A 20,864-nucleotide genomic window follows, 5' to 3' on the forward strand; every position below is an offset into this window, starting at 1 on the left:
CCCAATAAGGCCACATATTTGCAATATTCTAACACTGGGAACCCACCGTGGTCTCAGGTTTCCCATCTGTGTGCCCCCAGTGCTGGCTGAGGCAGAGCCAAGGAGCTTTATTCTGGCGTACATCACTCCTGGGGCAGAGGGCCTGCCTCAGTGGGACGCTTTCCTTCCTCCAGCAGGATCCTTCTGGTTCTTCCTTTGCTGAAAATGGGCTCTCCAATGCAGAGGGCTGCCCTCCTCTCCCTGAGTCTGATCCTGCTTCTCTGGAGCCAGAGGCCAGGAGTCCAGGGCCAAGAGTTCCAGTTTGGGTCCTGCCGAGTAGAAGGGGTAGTTCTCCAGGAACTGTGGGCGGCCTTCCGGGCTGTGAAGGACGTCGTGGTGAGTGAAGCGTTGTTCTGAACCCAGCCACGGTGGTTACCGTGGGCAGAGGATCATATTTTATGATTATGGAGCCCTTTGTACCTCGCTAATCATTTTCGTATACAACGATTTTGTGAAGTCAGAGGCATCACAAGCCCACATTTCCTCTTGCACGTGAGGAAACTGAGGCTCAGAAGGACATGGTCAGTATACAGTAAAAAAAACACAGCCCAAGGGGAATAAGGAAGGGAGCCTGATTCATCCGGGCTTCATCTATGTCCCATGGGGACGTGAGACTCCACCAACCGGAAGTCACAGGAAATTCTTTGAGACCAGTGGGAGTTTTCCCTACTGCTTTGTCAGGCTCTAGATAGTCTGTCCCCATCTGCCCAACCCTTGCCTAAAGGTAGAAAGAATGGTTAATGCTGAGGTGGGATGGGGTGGCTTGTGAAACATGACTGGGGCTATCTCCTGGGCATGAAAGTGCTCCAGTCTGTACACTCGAAGTTGCTCTCCACGCCTTAAAGAAGATCCGACACAAGGCAGAAAGAGGGAGCTTGATGAGGCAGCCTGGGGAGAGGGGAGAGTGCTGGGCAGGGGACAGGATGTGATCTGACCTTGAAACCAACTGGTACAGTAACCCCCACCCCCCACCGCCCACCCCGATCAGTTTCCTTATTTGCACAATGAGGAGGTGGGACAAATGAGCTCTAAAGCTGCTTCCTCACAAGGATTCTTTCACTGCAAACTGAAGAACCGGGATGAGTGGCTGGGCTACAGGGGAAGCACCAAGGGTGTGAGCTTGGAGGTGCAGCCTGCCCACGTCCCCGGACCTGCCCCCCCCCCCCCCCCCGCCCACCCCCCCGCATCGGGAACGTGGAGGTAAAATCCTGCCCCTAGTGGTTCCTAAGCCAAATAGGCTTATTTCCTCCTGTCTCAAGTGACCAAGGAATCAAACTGGGCTCTCATCAAGCCCACATTCAGGCTCTAAGAACTCTTGGGATTCAGTCTGCCCCTGGGGACCAAGATTAGTGACTTTCTGTGGTTGGAAACTTGTACCCCTACCCCAGAGGCCAGCTCAGCCCAGCCCTTCCTGGGTCCTCCTGTGGTCCTTCTGGCCTCTGAGATCTCACAGACTGGATAAATGGAGGGGTGTGGGGGAGCAGCACAAACGTGCAAGGTTGGGTACTGTGCTGACCCCCAACCTGGAGACATCTTTTCTTTCTGTCCCTGAAGCAAGCTCAGGATAACATCACGGGCGTCCGGCTGCTGCGGAAGGAGGTCCTGCAGAACGTCTCGGTAATCAGACCTTGGGGAAGGAGGATGCTTCCCTCTTTGTGGCTGGCCTACTGTGGGTGGGGGTGAGGGGCTGCCTAGGGGAGGCTGACAGAAGCCCTTTACTTCTCCCTGGGTTAAGCCTACACAAGACAGGGCTGGGCACTGAGCCGGAGAAGTCAACGTCTGGGGTCGTCATCACTGTATTTGGGTTCTGTGGGTATGCGTGTGGCGACACAGCGTGGGAGCGAACTAAGGCTTGTAAACATCTTTCTCCATTTAGCCAGAGAGTTGCCATCCATCTTTCTCTCTCTTTTGCTTGGGAAGGCCCAGTGGGCATCTGCTTAGGTCTCTTCCATTTCCATCCTTTTCTTCTCACCCATTATTGTCTTCTCATCACCCATTTAGTCAGTCAGTGAGCACAAACATACTCAGCCCTGATCCCTGAAAGGTGCTGAGCTTTGCTCTGTGGGTTTGAGGGGCGAGAGTGCAATCCCTGAGTTCAAGGATGTTGGTTTTCTTTCCTCCTCCTTCCAGTCCTTTTCCCTCCCAACTTCCAACCATCAAGTTCTGGGGGCTTTTCAGGATCCATCACCTCCCAGAGCTACGAGAGAGGCCATGTGGTCTAGAAGGAAGCACATTAACCAGATGGGGAGTCAGGAGTCCTGGGAGCTAGGCTGTGTCTGCCACTGGCTGGCTGTGTGACCCTGGGCAAGTCCCTCCTCTCTGGGTCTGCAGTTCCTCCTGTAAAACAAAGGCACCGCTCTGCGTGGCCCCTGAAGGCTCCTTCAGGTCTAACGTTTATCAGCATCTCCCAGGAGATCCCTGCCTCTACTGTGCGTCTCTTGCCTCATGTAGCATGTGGGTTGTTCATCTGGGGGGGCAGGCTGGGCAGAGGCTCCACAGTGACTCAGACCCTCCCCAGGACGCCGAAAGCTGTTACCTCATCCAAGCCTTGCTGAAGTTCTACCTGGATACCGTCTTCAAAAACTACCATGGTAAGGCAGCTGAATTCAGGATCCTGAAGTCATTCTCTACTCTGGCCAACAACTTTATTGCCATCACGTCAAGACTGCGACCCAGTGTGAGTAGAACAATGCTGGGACTGGGGCCCATGGGAAACAGTGCGTTTTGAGAAGACTCCCCTCCCCTTATCTGGTCCTGGCTTTTACTCCACAAGAAAGAGTCGTGGGTGTCATGGAAAAGAGCACAGGCTCTGACCCCAGCAGTTCTGGGTTCAAGTCCAGGTCTGGTTCTAACCAGCTGGGTGACCCTTTGCAAGGGGGTCAGCCTCTCTGGGCTTCAGTTTTCTTACCTACAAAACATGGAGGATCAGCCCCACCTGTCAAAACTGCTGTGGGAATGAAAGGAGGCAGCCCCTGCCACATGGCGAGAGTTCAGCATTGGCTACCTGAGGACGTGGGATTCAGAGCTGTCCTCTTAGGCCTTGGGAACCCCTCTGGCATCACTGGGAAGGAGCGGGAGGCGGCTTGCCTCTGCTGCTACCCAGCACTTGGCACAATGTCTTTTTTCTGTTATCCAGCAGGAAAATGAGATGTTTTCCATCAGTGAGAGTGCACGCAGGCGGTTTCTGCTGTTCCAGCGAGAATTTAAACAGGTAATCAAGGCTAGGAGTGAGAGTTTGCCCCTCCAGCAAAGACTAGCCTGAACTGTCACATGAGGGTGCCTCAGAGAGAGAATGCAGAATTCAGTGCAGGTGGCTCCACCAGGCTTGCCCCAAAGCCACCTGATTTAGCAGGAACACAGGTATAGTTGCATTCATTAGCATTTACTTTGCATAAGCACCACAAACTACATGGCCTATTTTTCTGCCAGTTTTCAAGTTAAAATGCTATTCTATTTCCCTACGAGATGATTTCACTACTGGGGACTTGCCCTGTGAGTTTTCTGAGTACCTGAGCTGGGTAATTGGAGTCGGAAGTGGGGGAGAAAGAAGGGAGACCACCCCACCACATACACATCTGCAGGATTTTCCATAAGGCTCAAATGGTCTAGTTTGTGAAAAAAATTAGGGGAAATTATATTGCCTTTTCCCAAATTAAGACAGCAAAGAATATCTAAATTTCACCCCCAGCTCCCCCGGAAAACATACACAATTTGACTGCTTTTTGAGGAACAGATACGTCAGTCTATAAATAAATGGTGAGGAGCAATAATGCACAATGGAAAGAGACCTCCTGCGCCTCAGTTTCCTTACCTGTACAGCGGCTCAGGAAGCAGACCAGGCCCACTGTGCACTGGGATTAGATGCTTTTCCCTTGCTCCTTACCCACTGATACTCCCTGGCTCACTTGTCCTCACTCCTAAAGCAGACAACACACAGAGGCAGGGAGCAAGCGATGGGCTGGTGAGCTCGTCAGAGGCCATCCCGAGGGGATGAGGCCCATGATTCCGAATCAGGCCCATTTCGGGAGTGGTGGTGGGAAGGAAAGCTGTTCTTGCGGCTAACATGACAGATCTTCATCTCTCGCTTCCCTTTAGCTGGATGTAGAAGCAGCTCTGACCAAAGCCTTTGGAGAAGTGGACATTCTCCTGACCTGGATGGAGAAATTCTACCAGCCCTGAACGCCCAGACCAGGATACCCTCCTGGTTCTCCGTGTCATTTCAAAAGAGCGCGCCTTCCTGTGATGCTCTCTGGGCGCTTCACGCCCTTGACCACGGGCCCCGTTCTTGGCCCAGGCTTATCCTCAAAGACTTCATTCTTTAAGTGGCCCCAAAGACAGCCACGGAAGGTTCCCTTGGATGCTGTGAATAATCTACAAGCAGATTCTTATATTTATTACAACTCTATTTAATTCGTGTCAGTGTTTTAACTGATGCCATATTTATTGGTGAGACTGTAAGTTCTGTGAAGGCAGCAGGGACACCCCTTGCTTCTCTTTTATCCACCACAATCCTGGCCACTGCATGGGGCAGTGGACAGGTGCTTGGCAAATGCTTAATAAACTGGATTTTTTGCCTGTCTTTGAATTGCTGAGGAATCATGAGGGGTGCTGAGATGTGAAGTTGAACTTTCGGGCATGGAAATCACATTGTTGTGACATCTGCAGGAACAGAGCACTGGGCTGGGGGCGAGGCGCACCGTTTGAAATACAAACGACAAAAGGTGTGATGTGGGCCAAATGCCCAGCACAAAGCAGGCTCTCACTGAACACTTCATTTCTTGCCCGCACTCCCCACCCCACTCTCCCACCATCCCTTCCCCTTGGTGCCCTCCTTTCTTAGCCCACTCATTCTTCCCTTATCTGCCACTTGAGAGGTGCCAGTGTCCGTCTGGCACTGCCAGCGGTGTCATCGTACTGCTGTACTGTCCAGTCTGTGATGACATTCCCTGCTAAGAAAAGGCAGGGACCTCAAGTCTGGCTGCCTTTCCTTTCTATTTCTGGACAAGGTGCCCAGTGAGGCTGAGCTGGGTGTCTGGGAAAGGGCTTCTTCCTCGTGGCAAGACTGGGCATTCTCTAGTCTCAAGCTCTGGATGAACTCTGGAGTTGACTTCAAGCCAAAGATAGAATGTCTGCTATGCCTTTGCTCAGAAATCTTAAGAGAAAGAGTCTATGTAGGAGGTGGGCTGTCTCTTCTCCCATGATCCAAGTGCTGCAGAGGCCCTGGCCCTCCAGGAATCCAGACGACTGTCCTTCCCCACCTTGCTACAAATGACCTGGAACTGGCACAGAGATGAGGTGCACTTCAGAAAGCAGAGAGATGTAAAGGTTTTGGATGGCTAAAATAGACCAATGTTAAGGTGGGTGCACAGGGGCTGGCCCCGTGGCCGAGTGGTTAAGTTCTCACACTCTGCTTCAGCGGCCCAGGGTTTCACCGGTTTGGATCCTGGGCATGGACATGGCACCACTCATGAGGCCACGCTGAGCATCCCACATGGCACAACCAAAAGGTCCTACAACTAGAATATACAACTATGTACTAGGGGGCTTTTAAAAATAAAAAAAAATGATGAGTGCACAAATATCAGTGCTAGGTGACGGAAGAAGGGTAAAGAGATGACAAAACCAATTCTATTTCTAAAAGACAAGAAGTTCTGGGGTCGGGGTACTTAACAGCATCAAGGGAGGAGAGAGAGTAAAGAGGATTTAGGGAGATATATATATATATACACACACACACATAACACTAACAAGCACAGCTCTGAAAATTTAGAACTCTTCATCACATCAAAATTAATTGCCCTTAACATAGGATTCAAGATGAGTAGAAGCTCACTAGTAAGTGCCGGCCCTAAGATGAGGGCAAAGATGTTGACAGGGGTGTTTACCAGGCGCCCTCTCAGCTCATGGTGCAATCCAGGGGCCTTCTACTGGAGTGAAGCCCAAGCCTGGGGAGGGTTCCAGAAGCAACAGCTGTGCCTAAGCTGTAGCCCAAGGTCGAGCCACACGGTCTAGAGCAGGGCAGCAAAGACCCTCTGCAAATCCCACAGCCTGTCACACAGCTTGGAAAGGAAGCAGGTGGCATTGGACAAACGCCCTGCATGCCCAGAGCCCACCTGAAAACCACAGGGGGCTGCAAAGGTGCGTAAGAAGAGCAGCGGGGACTGTGCCATGACCCCGACATGGCACAATTATTCTAACATCCACTCAAGAGGGCTATGCTGGGGGCAGTCAGACAGGAACGAGACTCAAGGAGGGATGTGGGAGGTAACGAGGGCTCCAAAAACATACTGAGCAGGTGCTGGAAACCAGCGGACACACAAGACTCAGTGGCACAAAGGTCTGGGCCCAGGGCGACAGCTGGAGACGTGAGTCAGGCAGGCAGTGTTGACGTAGTCCTCTAAACCGGTGTCCTCCATCATGGCTGCAGGCTGGCGGCAGACGCTCACATACTCACAGCTGCTCTTCAGAGACGAGGCCTGGGGCCAGGGAGCTTCAGACACCTGGGAACAACCAAAGATGCATCACCAGAAAACACTTAGATCTAATGTGGGCAGAAAGTGCCTTAAATGGGGTGCAGGCTAAAATCACGTGGCCAAGCACAGGTCTGAAGGTGACCCAGCTGCCGGAGTTTCCCCTCTGGGTGACTTATCGAGTAAATATGCATCTTCTTAGGGAGTCATTCAGAAGCAGGGCGAGCCACGCCCTGCACCTCTGTAAGGGCTCAGAGAGGCCGTGATGTGGCAAGACAGTGCATTCCGGGAAGGGGCTGGGTGGTGGAGGGGGGCAAAGCGGCAGGCCACATGGGCCAGTGGAACTCCCCTTCCCCAGACAGAAACCTCAGGATAATCCGCCTTCAAGGTGGGTCAGTCCTCAGAGGATAAGGCTGTGTCACGACCCCAACATGACACAATTATTGTAACATCCACCCAAGAGGGCTGTTGTAGGGAGAGTCACACATTTACACCCAAGTGCTGAGAACTGGAAGTCCAGCCCCCTGAACATAGTAGGCACTCAGTAAGTGCTCATTGAAAGAAATGTTACTTTTTGTACTTTACCAGAAAGGAAATGAGCAGCAGCTTGCTTCAACAATACATCTCCGACTGCCTGTTACAGTTCATCGTTTGAGATAAATTTATTTGGCTTAAGAAATTAAGATATTCCCTACGAAGTCTAAAATATTCAGTTATTAATCACAGGCACCTTGTTGTAAACTTGTTCCATCAAGATTTTAGTCCCTAACAGTGGGAATGAGAGTTTCAAGCAGGGAGGAAGGGTAATATCTGAGCGAGCAACAGGCCCGGGGGGGGGGGGGGGGGGGGTGTGGGGTCACAGGGGAGGTCTAAAGAAAAGGGCCCGTGTAAGGGTAGTGAGGCTGGGTCCTGCTGGAGCTAGTAAGCTCCTGTGGGCCTCCTCTGGCAAAGGTGGGCAGGGCGAGCTCAGGCAGCTGGAGGGGACTGTGACAGAGCATTACTTGTTGCTGGGCATCGCTCTCCCCTTTTTAGCAAGGCACACAATTGCCCAGCCAGGGACAGCCTTTCTCAGCCTCCCTTGAGGGTAGGTGTGGCCCCATGACTAAGTCAGGCCAACGGGACGCGAGTGGCAGTGATGCGTGAAACTCCAGGGTCATGGTCTGAAGGAAGCAGCTTTCTCTCTCTCCCTCCTGTGGGCTGGATTGCGGACATGGCGCTTGCGATTGAGCACGGACTGCGGACCAAGCAAGACTCCAGGGGATGGTGGAGCCACCAGACAGACGGCGCTGGAGTCCCTGGATGACCCTGCTTCCTGGCTCCCTGCCTTCACTGGAGAGGAAACAGACCTCCATCTTGTGAGCCTGTGGCCTAGGGTTTGCTGCATTAGCTTGGTCTACACCATAATTAAAACAGCAACATTTGCCACACTTAGGTTTTCCTGGTTCTTGAGGTCACAGTGTTTTAGCTACTGTGGGCTACTTTAGAGAATAAAGCGTTTTCTCTTCTTAATTTGGGAAAACAGAGATGAACGGATAGTTGAAAGGCTTTTCGCCCAACTGCCAATGGCCATCGACAGAAACATGAGTTCCCTATGCCCACTCCTTGATTTCCAGAGGAATCCTCCTCACCCAAGGCGTTGAATCCTGCCTACATCTTGACGTCAGCTAAGTCATCCTCGAGGCCAGGCTTAACCGCCTCCGGGGATGGGCAAATTACCTCTTCTCATCTTAGAGTCTACTCGAACGTTCCCCTCAGAGTAAGGTGAAACTGGGTGGATCCACCCCTTAAGACCTCCTAAAATCGAATCTCTTCCACAGGAAAGCCCGTCCGTATTTGCAGGGTCGCCGTCTACCATCCCCTACTCAGCACCCACTTTCCCGTGAGGAATGCTTGGCTGCAAGCCCGGAAAGCAGGTCTGCCACACTGGCGGCAGGCAGTCTCCCGACACCATCAGACCAGAAACATACTCCTCGTTCCCGACGCCGGGCCCAGGAGCCGCTGGGGAAGCGGCGCCCTCGGCGGAGCGGCAGCTCCGGGAAGCGCGCGGGGCCCCGCCTCCCCGCTCCGGCCGCGGCTGCAAGCAGGGGCGGGGCGGGCTTACCTTGGGCGGGGCGGAGGCCGCCGACGCTCCGGGGTCGGAGAGGGGGGCCTTGCCGTCACCTGAGGGGAACCCGGAGGCCCAGGTGAGGGCGGGGCCGGGGGAAGCCCCGCCTCCAGCCCCGCCAGGAGCCCCGGGAGATGGAGCTGGCGGTGCGGGACGCCCCAGGGTGCCCAAGCCGTGCCCGCCCCCGCTCCCCGCGCCTCCGCGCCCTCCTCCCGCTCCCCGTGTATCCCCCGCCCGCTCATCCCCCTCGTCCTCCTCCTGCTCCCCGCGTATCCCCGCCCGCTCATCCCCCTCGTCCTCCTCCGGCTCCCCGCGTATCCCCGCCCCGTTCATCACCCCCCTCCTCTCGCTCCCCGCGTATCCCCCGCCCGCTCATCCCCAATCACCTCCCGCTCCCCGCGTATCCCCCGCCCGCTCATCTCCCCCACCCTCCTCCCGCGCCCCGCGTATCCCGCGCCTGCTCACCCGCCTGGTCCGCCGCCCGAGCACGCCGCGGGCAGGCGCTATAGATGTTGTTTTGGGAGCGCGGCCGCGGCGACACGCGGGGCCGCTGCGACAGGGGCCGCTGCGAGGCATCCCGGGCGCGCATCCTCACGGCCAGTCTGCGGACCCGCCTGGAGAGCGCTTCTCGACGGAGTCCCAGGGAAAGAGAGGAGAATGGCGTCAGAGGCCCGTGCCTCGCTCCCTCGCCCTGGGTCTTCGGAAACTGGAGGCTGTCTCCGTCCCCCTTGCCGTGTAGCTGCACAGAGTGTATGCGGCACAGCCTTGCCCTCCCCTGAAGGCCAGAGAGCCCTGGCCGCTCTCCTTCTTGTCCCCATTTCCAGACCACTGACGCCCATCCCTCGTTCCCCGTAGCCCAGGCTGCTCCTCTAAAGCCCCTCAGCGTCCCTGAGGTCCAGCCGGGGTCCTAAGGCTCTGGGCTCTTGGGGCAGCTCAGCTCTGCTAACCGAGCCCCCAGCTGCTCACCTTTCCTCCTTTGAATGACCCTCTTCACCAGCAGTCCCAGAAGCGCCAGCAGGATGAGGCTTAGGATGGTGGGAATCAGGATGTGAAATCCTTGCTCTTCCGTTCTGGACCCCAGGCCATGGTGGAAGCCTCTGAGGAGGAAGGAGAGAGAGAGAGGAGGAAGAGGTCAGTGAGGGAGGGAGGTTGACGGCAGCACTCTCGAGTGGCCAACTTTTCTGGAGATTACTCACAGGTTTGTCCATTTGTTAACACAATTCTTGCCCTTCCCCCAAAACAGCCTTGTCTATGGAGTCAGGACACCTGCATTCAAACTGAGGTTCAGCTTTTTACTGGCTGTGCAGTCGTGAACCAGTCTCCTCACTTCTCTGAGGCCTGGTAAATGGTATAGTAAAACTTGTTGCACAGAACTGTGAAAGGATAAAACAAAATAGTGGACGTAAAGAACTTAATGTGCCTGGCCTATAGCAGCAGTCGGTAAACGTCAGTTCCCTTCCACCTCTCTCTGCCTCAGTTGCCTCACAAGATTATCGCAAATATTAAATGGGTTAGTTTCTTATCACTGTGGAAAAGAGGATTTTTTTTCTCGTGGTGCTCTCTCTGCCTAAAAGGTCTCCCCTCCATTTTCTCTACATATTGAAATCTTATTTTCCTCAAAGGTCGGTGCATACGTCCTCTTGTCTTCCCCAATCATGGTAAACCAGAATTAAGTTTCTCTCTGTCCCCAGTTCTTGTGTTCATACCCATTACAACCCTTATCAGAGTCAGCCTTGCATTAGTTAATAAGATCCAGATATTGCATGTTTTTGTCTTTTTACATTTTCAGGACATAGAACAATGCCTCACACGTGGTAGACACTAAGAAAACATTGGTCGAATTGACTTGAATTCTTCACTGGCAGGCTGGTGTAATTTTCTAAACTAGTAGTCAGGAGTTCTGATTCTATTTGAAACTGCTTAGCTCTCATGGCCTCAATTTCCTCATCGATAAAACCCAAATGATGTTGGAGGTCCCTTTCCTAACTACCATGTTTGTTTTTGCTTAGGTAAAAGTAATTCCAATTATTATGGATTTTCTCTGAAGTCTGCTCTAATGCTGTCCATTGCAGCACTGGCTTGGGTTGCACGCCAGCCTTTGGACTGGTGCTGTCCAACAGAATGCAGTGTGAGCCACCTATACGATCTTAAACTTCCTAGTAGCCACATTGAAAAAGTAAAAGGAGATACATGAAAGTAGTTTTAACAGTTGACAGTTTAGTAGCTAATTTTATTCTTGCTTAGTTCTTCCCCAACAAAACAGATCTGAATAAATGCCGAGTGACTGAAGGATTGGGTCTCACTTCTACAGGAATCCTGCTGGGGCATTGATGAGTGTGTTCTTGTTAATGGCACTAATGAGTGCTATACTCATAGGCAGTGTATTTCACAGTGGCCTTCTAGAGGCAAAGCCAAGAAAGGTCTCAACTGGTAGACATTTCAGGAAGGTCTCAGTGGCTCTCCTGACTCTAGACTACTTTGCCTAGTTTCTAGCCCCTCCTGGATGGGAGAGGCCTCTTACCTCTGCCTGTGGAGCCTGTTGTGGTGGGTGTAGCTGGCTGTCTGGCGCCTGAGAGCTGAGGTCTTTGAGGCTGCAGTAGATGGCCGGGGGGTTGTGGGCTTGGCAGCTGCTACTGAAGATGCTCTGGAAACTCGAGGACGGTGGGTGATTAGGGTGGTGGGAGAGGAGTGGTGTGCTAGAGGGGTCTCCGTCCTTTGAGCTGGTGTGGTTACTGCAGGAGATAGCAGGAAACAGTGACCTCCCGTGCACACACTCTATCTCCAGCAGGACTGGGCCTCCATGTCCCTCTTGAATACACTTTTCCCTTTTATCTCGACTGCCTTTGTTCTTGCAGTCCTCATAGCCTGAATGCCTTCTTAGCATGCCATCCACACCTAGTAAATTCTATCTTTATTTGCTTCAAACACCCAGGGGCCTTCCCTGACTTCCCAGGCAGAAGTGCTTGCCCTCCTCAGAGCGTGGAGAAGGCCTTGTTTGTAGTTCAGTCCCCACTCTGCCTTGTGCTGTGGTTGTGTGCTTGTCTTTCCTTGCCCATCCCACAGCTGTCTGCCACAACCTTGGGTATGTGATGAGCTCAGTTACCCTGTCCCTCTTGGCACCCAGCAGGGTCCTTTAGTGTAAAAAGGCTCATCAGTATATCTACCTCGCGGGATAGATGTGAGCATATGTTGGAAATATGGCATGTCAAAACGCATTTAAGACAGGAAAATGTAGAGAAATGTAAAGGTCTCATCAATATAATTATCATTAATCTTTTTATTGCAAAATAGAGTTGTCAAAGTCACTGTATGCCAGCGAGTGGAAGACAGCCCTATGCGGAGCAGGAGGCATGACGACCTCTGGCTGGGACAGTGGCCCAGTCTTGTTTCCGCAGTCATTCACCAAAGAGCTGGATTTTGTGAATGGAGCACAAACTTCATTGCTTGTGCTGCCGCCCACTGGTGATGTGTGAGTTCTGCAACTACTGCTGAGTGTCCATGGATTTGAAGGCTAGAAGGCAGATCTCCGGGAGTTGCCCTCTCTGAAGGCAGGGAAATACACATCTCAGACTCAGCTCTGCTCTGCCAACCCCTCTATGAACTGAAGGGGTTCCCCCTCCTCAATTTTCACAATGCCCCAGCATCTCTCCCACCTCTCCTACCCTAGCTTTGGTGAACTGACCTTTGGTTGTGAATTCAAAAGCATGTGCAGGCGTCTGGAACCAAGGAGGTACTGGCATGTTTAGAAATCTACGGAACCATTGTGGAAGCTCAGGCATCGACTCCTCTTCCCAGAGCAGCTCGTACTCTATTGGAGGCAAGAGGAACACATGGGTGGGCTCTAGGAGGAAGCCGAGGCCTGGGGCAGGGACTGTGGTATAAGCTGAAGCTGACTCAGCCAGGGTGGATGGCAGTGAGGGGACGAGGGTGGGGTCCACCAAGAGGAGCAGGGAAAGAACCAGGCTGGAGGCTTCCCTGAAGGCAATACTCTTTCACCCTACCCCAGCCAACATTCCCTGCGGGACCGTCAGAGGCCACTGAGATTCCAGGTTGTTGAATTAGTGCTGCTTATGAGTGAGGAAGTCAGTGGGGAGAAGGAGGAAGGCAGAGGTCAGCAGAAATAAGGAAAGGGTCGGATCATAAAGTCACAAGTTTGGCCTACAAATGTGGCCTGAAAAATGACCACCTTTCCTTTATATTTGTCCCTGATGTTTCTCATGGGACAATTATATAGGACAATTATGTCCTTTTCTTCCAATTTCCTCCAGTCTCAGAGCCTCTCTTCAATCTCAACCGCCCACCCCACCCAGCTCTAGGTAGGAGGAATACAGTGCAACCAAAGGTTATTGCATTATCTTGTTCCTTTCATCCAGTTTGGGTAGAAAATTCTGTGGGCCATGAAGTTAATTGACTCTATGAGGTTTCAACTGTACAAATCCCAGTTATCATCGGACTAGCTAATATGGCAATAGCGTAAGAGTTGGAGGGACTGCTACAGTGGGATGGTTGCTCCAGCCTTCCTGAGTGGAAGCGTTTTCTGGGTGGGCTGAGCCTCCATCAGCTGGGGCACCTACCACTGTTGACATTCAGGGTGATTTGCTGGGTCTTGCCCAGGTCTGTGTTCGTGCCCGCCCCACAGGCATAGACTCCACTGTCACTTTTGGTCAGCTCTGTCACCTCCACTAGGAACAGATTCCTGTCTGGACATGGCGTCAGGGTGACTCGGTGCTTGTATTCTTTCTTGACAAAGTTACTGTTGGACACCACGGTGGCACATGCTCCAGATCCAGCCATCTGCCGGCAGAGATATAATCTGACACGCGTCACAGGAAGTGGGCACTCGATGGTAACAGATCCGCCCAGCGTTCCCTCCAGCTTGACTTCTGGGAGGATCTTCAGAGCGCCCGATACTGCAGGGAGAGGGAGTTAATGTAAAGGAAGCCCCATCTGCAGCCACATCCCACCTTCAGCGACCTCACACTCATCCCCAGATCTAGTCGCATGCCCGTCATCAGCCCAGGCCTCAGCCAGCCCTTGGCCTCAGCCCTACCCTGACCTCAGTCCTAGCCTCATCCGCAGATTCTTCCCTCACCCACCCCTATTTATGTCCTCAGTCCAGCTCTTCGTCCATCCACAGCCCTAGGCCCAAGCTCGTGTCTCAGCCAGACCTCTCCCCAGCCCAGGCCTTAACATAACCGTTAGCCTCACCACCAAACTCAAACCCATGAGGTCCCAGACACCACCCCTGAGAATATAGTCAAAACCACTATCCCACTCCAAGGAGAGAGAATATGCTGTGGGGCCCCGACAGCACCTAACCCCTAAGTGACTTCAGTGTGGCGTTGGGAGGCATGGCGCAGTGTTGCCGCGACAGGTTTTTCTGTCCAGCTTTGCTTTGCTTGGGTCCATTCAGCCAGAACAGCCTTCACCCTGCGTTCTCTGTGTTAAGTCGCTCAGCGGCATTCATGGATTGCCTTTCATGTGACAGTAATATAGCTAGCATCCTCCCCACACAGAGGGTGAGAAAAACAGACAGCCACTCCAGCACAGTGTCATAAGCCCCTGACAGAGACACACAGGCTCCCGGGAAGCAGCGAGCTGGGCACCTGATCCCAGCTGTAGGAGACGGATGTGGAGTTTGGGGAGGGCTTTCTGGAAGAGGTGATGTCTAGTAGCATCTTGTGACCTGAACGACTGCGTATGGAGGGCAACTGAGAGAATGATGCTTGTCCTCACTGAAGTAGGGACATAGAGGGAAAGTAAGGGTGGATATGAGTGTGTGCACGTGTGTGCACGGGGTGTGCACACTGTATGTGTCCTGGGGTGGGAGGAGGATGTGAGGCAGGGAGGAATAAAAGATGTGGTTCATGAGTCCCTGACATCAAAAAGCTTGTGCTTTGGCTGAGAGAAGGCAGGTCTAACACATGAGCCAGCTGGAGAAGGGGGTAAGGCCAGGCATGGTTGCTTGTCAACTGAGTGGGTCTCAATAACTGTCTGCGTGTTTCTGGGAAAAGCGTTCATAGGGTGAAGCGTGTGTGTTGGCGTAGGGCTGGGGGCACAAGGGCAGAGGAGGAGAGACCTTTCCAGACAGTGAGAACAGCCTCCATACAGGCTGGGATGTGAGCGAGAACATGGCATGTTTACGGGGTGTAGAGAAGGTCACAAACATCCTGAAATTCATCCCAAGAACACACGTTAAGAATAGCTCCAAGGAGTTTGGCAAAATGAGGAGAGTCAAGAAAAGAAGCTTGAGGCTTCTGGATGAGCAGAGAGACCTGAGGAGGACGTTCTGGGGAGACGGAAGAACGTGGATGGCACTAAAGGTAGAGACAGCTATGGGGCGTAGGTCAGAGTGGAGGAGGTTAGAGAGGAGCCGCATCTACAGAGCGAGTGAAGACAGAAAATGTAGCTAGTGTTGACATGTGGGAGAAACAGAGGGGCCAGCCAGGCACGTGAGTGCTGACTGGGAGACCCTCACTTGAATAGCCCAGCACTGCTTTAAGTCCAGGGGGACAGACGTGTGAGGGAACCTTGTGACTGGAACGTGGTGAGGGAAGGGTGACCCATTCCAAGTCAATGACCCCATCAAGGGGCGGGGAGGCCCCTGTGTGTCCAGATGGCCCACACCTGTGTGTAAAGCCTGGCACCTGAGAGTGAACATACGAATATTTTTGGATGAACCCAGCCAGAAAGAGGTGTGAATGCCGCTTTCCCAAGAGCGAGATGCTGTAAAACGGGCAGGGGCAAGACAGAGCAGAGAGGGGTCATCACCTGTGCAGACACCTTCAGCAGCCTCACTCTGCTCAGGGAGGAGCTTCTGGCAAACCCCTGGCTTGCCCAGATCCTCTGTTATGGACAGCATGTTTGCATCCCCCCAAAATTTATGTGTTGAAGCCCTGACCCCCAATGGATGATATTAGGAGGTGGGGCCCTTGGAAGGTACTTAGGGTTAGATGAGGTCATGAGGGTGGGGCCTTCGAATGGGATTATGTCCTTATCCTCTCCATGTGCACAAGAGGAGCCCATGTGAGCCCACAGGGAGATGGCAGCTGCCTGCAAGCCAGGAAGAGGGCCCTCACCAAGAACTGAGAGAACAGATTCTCACCAAGAATCTGCTAGCACCTTGATCTTGAACTTCTGGTTTCTGGAACCGAGAGAAATAACTATGTGTTGTTTGAGCCACACAGTCTCTGGTATTTTGTAACAGCAGCCCGAGCTGAGTAAGACCCTCATTGTGTAAACGCTGGATGGATGAAGCACAAGAAAGCAGCTGGTACGCTGAGCTCTGGTCCCAGGGAAGCACTGAGTGGCGATGTGAAAGTGACCAGACCCCAGCTCTCCTCGGAGTCCACAGTAGCTTCTAATCGACCCTCCAGGCTTAGAAAAGCAGATTTCCCAGAGAAAAGGTAGATATAACCTCCTGGTGAAGACCTTAGCACAGTGTGCGTAGACTCCACGGGGAAGAACTTGCGAGGATGCAGATGACCGGGTCCTACCCTTAGGCATGGGGATTATATCTGGACAGGGTGGGGCCTATGAATCTGCATTTTTAAACAAGCATCCCAGGTGCCCTTGAATTTTTGCAATCCTGGGTTATATACTACATTTCCAAATGATTCTGGGGAGAGAGAAAGACTTTCTTCCATACTCAAGCCATCACAAAGAAAGCAAGTATGAATAAAAACCATTTTGACCCTCAGGAAACTAAGTAACCTTTACAAGGTATCTAAAGGAACCCTTCTGTTTGATACTGATGTTTTAGAGAGACTACTAAGTAAGTGACATTAATCTCTAAATTGGGGACGGTTTTCAGTGGTGGCGGGAAGGGAGAGGGGTATGTGTGGCGTAAAAAGTCACTCTTGATATATAATTGGATATAAATATGCTTGGAGTGTGAAAGAAAGAGCTGTGTAGTTTTCATAATGCAAAATAAGGTAAAGACCCACAAGGCCTTGGCTGGTGCTCTGGAGACAGATGCTGGACTCTGGACTCTGGGTAGCGGTGATTTTCGAGGTGAGCGTGGTGATGAGGACCCTATCAACTCGAGTCCCAGGAAAATCTCTGGAGGAGGGGGCTGGCCTGAGATTTTTATGTTTATCAGAGGGAGCATGGATATTTTAAAAACGGTGAGAAAAAGCCTACTCAACTTCCCACTTGTGCATGCACTAACCCATGTGTGTCCAGGCCTGCTGTCTGCCCTATGTCCTGTCGCAATGAATGGAATGTCCCCTCTCTTCTCAAAAGCCATTCCTTTGCCTGTATCCAGCGTCCCGCCTGCTCGCCTTGTTTAGAACTTCTCTTCTGCATTGATCCCTTCTCTCCCTGCCTCACTGGTTTCTTCTCTCTTGGTGTCACCACAGCTCATAGGCATGCTCTGATCTTGCCTATGTGGACACCTCCGTGGACCTTTTCTTCCCCTTCAGCTGTCACCCTCTTCTGCTCTCTTTCCCAAACAAATCATCAAAATCACTGAATCCACTTCCGTATCTCCCAATCCTCTTCAACCCACACCTGGCAGAATTTTGCCTCCAACATTCCACTGAAACTGCTCTGTTCAAGGTCGCCAAAATGCTCCTTGTTGCCACCTTTGATGGTTACTTCTTTGTCTTCACTTTACTTGCCCTCTCAGCAGCATTTGACGAACTGAGCCCTCTCATCGTGAAACACTTTCTTCTCGTGGATTCCCTGATACCACGCTATCAATGGCTGTTCCTTTCCAATCTCTGTGCTTACTTCTTCTCTACCCACCTCTCAAGGCTGGGCTCCCCCGGCCTGGTACTGGGCCTGATCTTTTCTCTGTCCTCCCTCTCTCTCTCCCACAATAGCTCATTTGCTCGCATGGCTTTTAGTGCCAACTCTATATAGTTTTCACCAAAACCTGTATTTCCAGTCTTGTCTTTACCTCTGAGCTCCAGACTTGCCTTTCTAGTATCTTCACTTGGACTCCACTTGAATATCTAAGATATGTTTCAGACTTAGAGTGGCAAAAAAGGAAAGAACTCTTGATTTCTCTTCCAAAAACTTCCTTCACAAGCTCTTCCCATCTCAGAGAACAGCACCAACATCCATCCAACTGCTGAAGCCCAAAACTCATGCCCATATTAACGAATCAAGAAAAGATTTAGGGGGGTGTGTGTGTGTGTGTGTGTGTGTATCTGTGTGTATGGTGGGTCACAACATCAAGTATGTGTATTATTGTTATTATGGGTCAAGGTAAGAAAGATCTGGAAGTCTACACTGTGCGCTACTGCCTTGCTTTATTATGGAACTCCACTGAGGGCTCCTGGCAATGTGGTCAATGGCTTGTGCCTCATGTACTGGGCTCTGGGACCTGGACAACCCTAACACTTGCAGGACCTGGGGCAGGAATACAAATAAAGGCCCAAATATCATGTGTCTAAATATTTTAAAATAAATCAAGCTAATGAACTGTTGAATAAAGAAGGTTCTATCCCCCTATCTTGACAAATTCACACACTCCTTCGATGTCCTCTCTAAAACATGGCCGTGCAGGGAAAAATGGCCCCAAGCTTCCTGCCCACAGCCTCTGCTCTATCTCCTCTTTTTTTCTTACCCCTGGCTCCTGCCCACACCACAAGCTTCCTGGTGTACATATGGTGGATTACCCAGCTTGCATGTCCAAGCTCCATCCATCCCCTTCGCAAAAAGCCGCCTGTGGCCACCCTTTTATAGGCCAAGGGGTCACCTTAGGATAGAAGACGCAGGATAGAGACTCACACAGTCATTAAAAGTGGGCTCAGAGTCATTTGGACAGGGAATTTGAGGTCTAGAAGAGGGGGTGAAGGTGTGGATTTGGGGTGGGCACATCCCCTTGGGCCTGTGGACTCTTCATCCTGTGGGGATGGGCACAAATGAAGAAGGACCGGGCCCAGAGCAGGGACCTCTCTGGTCCAGCTAGAATGGTGGTATTGTCCAGGACAGACTGTGGTGCTATGAGTGAGGCTCCCTTCACTCCTGGAGATCTTCCACTCCTACCCAACCCCTCTTCCTTCTCAGACCTCAGTTTAGTTAACCATATTGCGTTCACGTTTGTCCTAGTATCTCTCAGAGGCTGATATTTCATTAAAACATTCTCTTGGGCTTTTATGGCTTTTCAATCTTTGACTCAACAAACATTTGACTTTCTTCCATACTCAAGCCATCACAAAGAAAGCAAGTATGAATAAAAACCATTTTGACCCTCAGGAAACTAAATAACAACATACGATGGACGTACCCTGACCCACAATACAAGGCAGAATGGGATCAGCTATTGGGATTCAGAATAGAGCACTCTGGAAAGTGTACAAGAAGGAGGGGGAGGTTGAGATGGACTTTGAAGTACCCATAAAAGATGGAGGTGAGAGGAAGGATGTTCCTGGCAGAAGGAATGGCATGAGCAAAGGCTTGGCGGCAAGAATGTCTAGCACATGTTCAAGGCGAGTCTTGTTTGTCTGGAAGTGCTGAGGAGTGTGGCAAGCTTAGAGCATAACGGGAGCACAAGGCAGGAGTTTGTATTGAATTCTGCAGGCAGTAGGACCCATTGAAGTTTGTTGGGGAGGTCAATCCCATGATTAGAGTCAAGCTTTAGGAAGATTAATCTGGAGCTACAGGCAGGTCAAGTTGGAGGAAGTGGGAAAGACAGTTAAGAGATGACTGTGTGTTCTTTTCCTTTCCATTCCCTCTGTCACCTCTCTAGTAGAGGCTGTAATCACTCTCATCCTGGTAAGTGCAAATCTAGAAACTACATGAATTAGCCATTGATTAGGTCAAAGTCTGGGTGCGGATAAATGGGAAGAGGTGGTAAAAAGCCATTCTGGCATTTTGTGGCTGATGTCAGAGATAGTTCAGACGGACAGAGTAGCTGGTTTGGATGGTGACCAATGAGGAACTTGAAGTAAGGTGTTAGGCACGTTGCATCTCAGATCTTGGTGGGATATGGAAGTGGAGGTGCCCAGGAGACAGTTGTAAATTGAGATATGGAACTCAGGAAATGGATTAGGGCCACCGAATGGATTAGAGAGTCTTCATTTAGAGTGGAAAGTTGAAAATCAGGAGTGAAAGAGATCCAAAGAAAGAGAAGGTAGAGCTAAGAAGAAAGAACTTTGAAGGCGCTTGCTTTAAGAACCCATATTAACCAGGGGAGAGGCGACATCTTCAGCTCTTAAGAGTCAACACCTGAGCTAAACAGGAGACGTGTCTGGAGTGGAGAGAGGGACACCAGCAGGAGTGGAGAGACCCCTAACAGCGCACCCTGCCCCTGTCCTTGTCCTGCCCTCGGGACTGGTTTCCAACTAAATCTATCCATCAGTGATTCCGCGACCTGAGGCCGGTTCAAACCTCATTTCCCCGCAGCACCTACCTGGCAAGAAGCAAAGTGACCAAAGCCAGAGGTCCATGGCTCCTTCCAGAGCAGGGTGCCATCCAAGAGCCCCGCAGAGGGGCAGAGACCTGGCGCCCAGCCGGAACCCTCACAATCGGGGGCTTGAAAGAGATTTCTGGGTCCCACGAGGAGCGGGGCTTGAAAATGAGGAAATGACAACCCATCTTGTTTGCCAACTACTCTTTTCTAAAAAAGAAAATACCAGCAAACCACAGCGGAAGTCAGGAACTGAGAAAACATGTTGTGTTGAGTGAGAATGGGTCCCCAGGGTTCAAAGGACCTCTAGGCAATTCCTGAAGACTATCAGAAACGATGAGCATGATACGAAATTTCCTTGCCTCGGGCACTTGTTCTTAGGGGGGCCTCTCATGCTTTGGGTAGATTCGTTGACTTCGGAGCCAGGGTCATTTGATTTATCCCTGTCTTCAGGATAAAGGAGCCTCGTTCCCAGTTTTCTCCATCTGAGGAAGGCTGTGTGGCTAGAATCTTGGGCCTGACGTCAGAAAGTACTGGTTGTAGCCCTTGAACTCACTGGACAAATATTTTTGAGCACCTACTATGTGGAAACACTAAGTATGGATTTTGAGCAATTCACTACCTTTCTCGAAACCTCGATTTCTTTGTCTAGAAAGGGAAGGTGGAACGAGATGATCCCTGGCATTCCCTCTGCAGAACATTGTTCCTGGAGTCCTGGCCACAGCTCGCCCAGCACCTCAGATCTGTCACCTCTCATCTCCCTCAAACACCTCCCCAAGGCGCTGCCCTCTGGCAAGGGCCCAGGCCGCTGTCCAGTGACCACAGGGACAATGCCAGGAGAGGATGTGACAGGTCACACAGCAACTCTCCTAAAGTCACAACAGCCTGGCAG

General features: G+C 51.7%; 2 protein-coding genes across 2 annotated transcripts; one reads left to right on the plus strand and one right to left on the minus strand.

Annotated features, from left to right (window-relative positions):
• Window positions 1-204: 204 nt before the first annotated feature.
• IL24 (interleukin 24) lies at window positions 205-4,218 on the plus strand. The gene is made up of 5 exons (XM_046680542.1): window positions 205-375; window positions 1,594-1,656; window positions 2,558-2,716; window positions 3,176-3,250; window positions 4,135-4,218. The coding sequence occupies exons 1-5, from the start codon at window positions 205-207 to the stop codon at window positions 4,216-4,218; spliced, it is 552 nt and encodes a 183-aa protein (XP_046536498.1).
• A 231-nt stretch (window positions 4,219-4,449) lies between these two features.
• On the minus strand, window positions 4,450-20,104 carry FCMR (Fc mu receptor). The gene is made up of 8 exons (XM_046683059.1): window positions 19,976-20,104; window positions 13,188-13,523; window positions 12,296-12,421; window positions 11,135-11,345; window positions 9,580-9,710; window positions 9,079-9,237; window positions 8,611-8,669; window positions 4,450-6,539 (listed from the first exon to the last, which is right to left on the minus strand). The coding sequence occupies exons 1-8, from the start codon at window positions 20,010-20,012 to the stop codon at window positions 6,363-6,365; spliced, it is 1,236 nt and encodes a 411-aa protein (XP_046539015.1). The 5' UTR covers window positions 20,013-20,104; the 3' UTR covers window positions 4,450-6,362.
• Window positions 20,105-20,864: the final 760 nt, after the last annotated feature.

Source organism: Equus quagga, chromosome 13 (genome assembly GCF_021613505.1).
Source record: "Equus quagga isolate Etosha38 chromosome 13, UCLA_HA_Equagga_1.0, whole genome shotgun sequence".
NCBI classification, from domain to species: domain Eukaryota; kingdom Metazoa; phylum Chordata; class Mammalia; order Perissodactyla; family Equidae; genus Equus; species Equus quagga.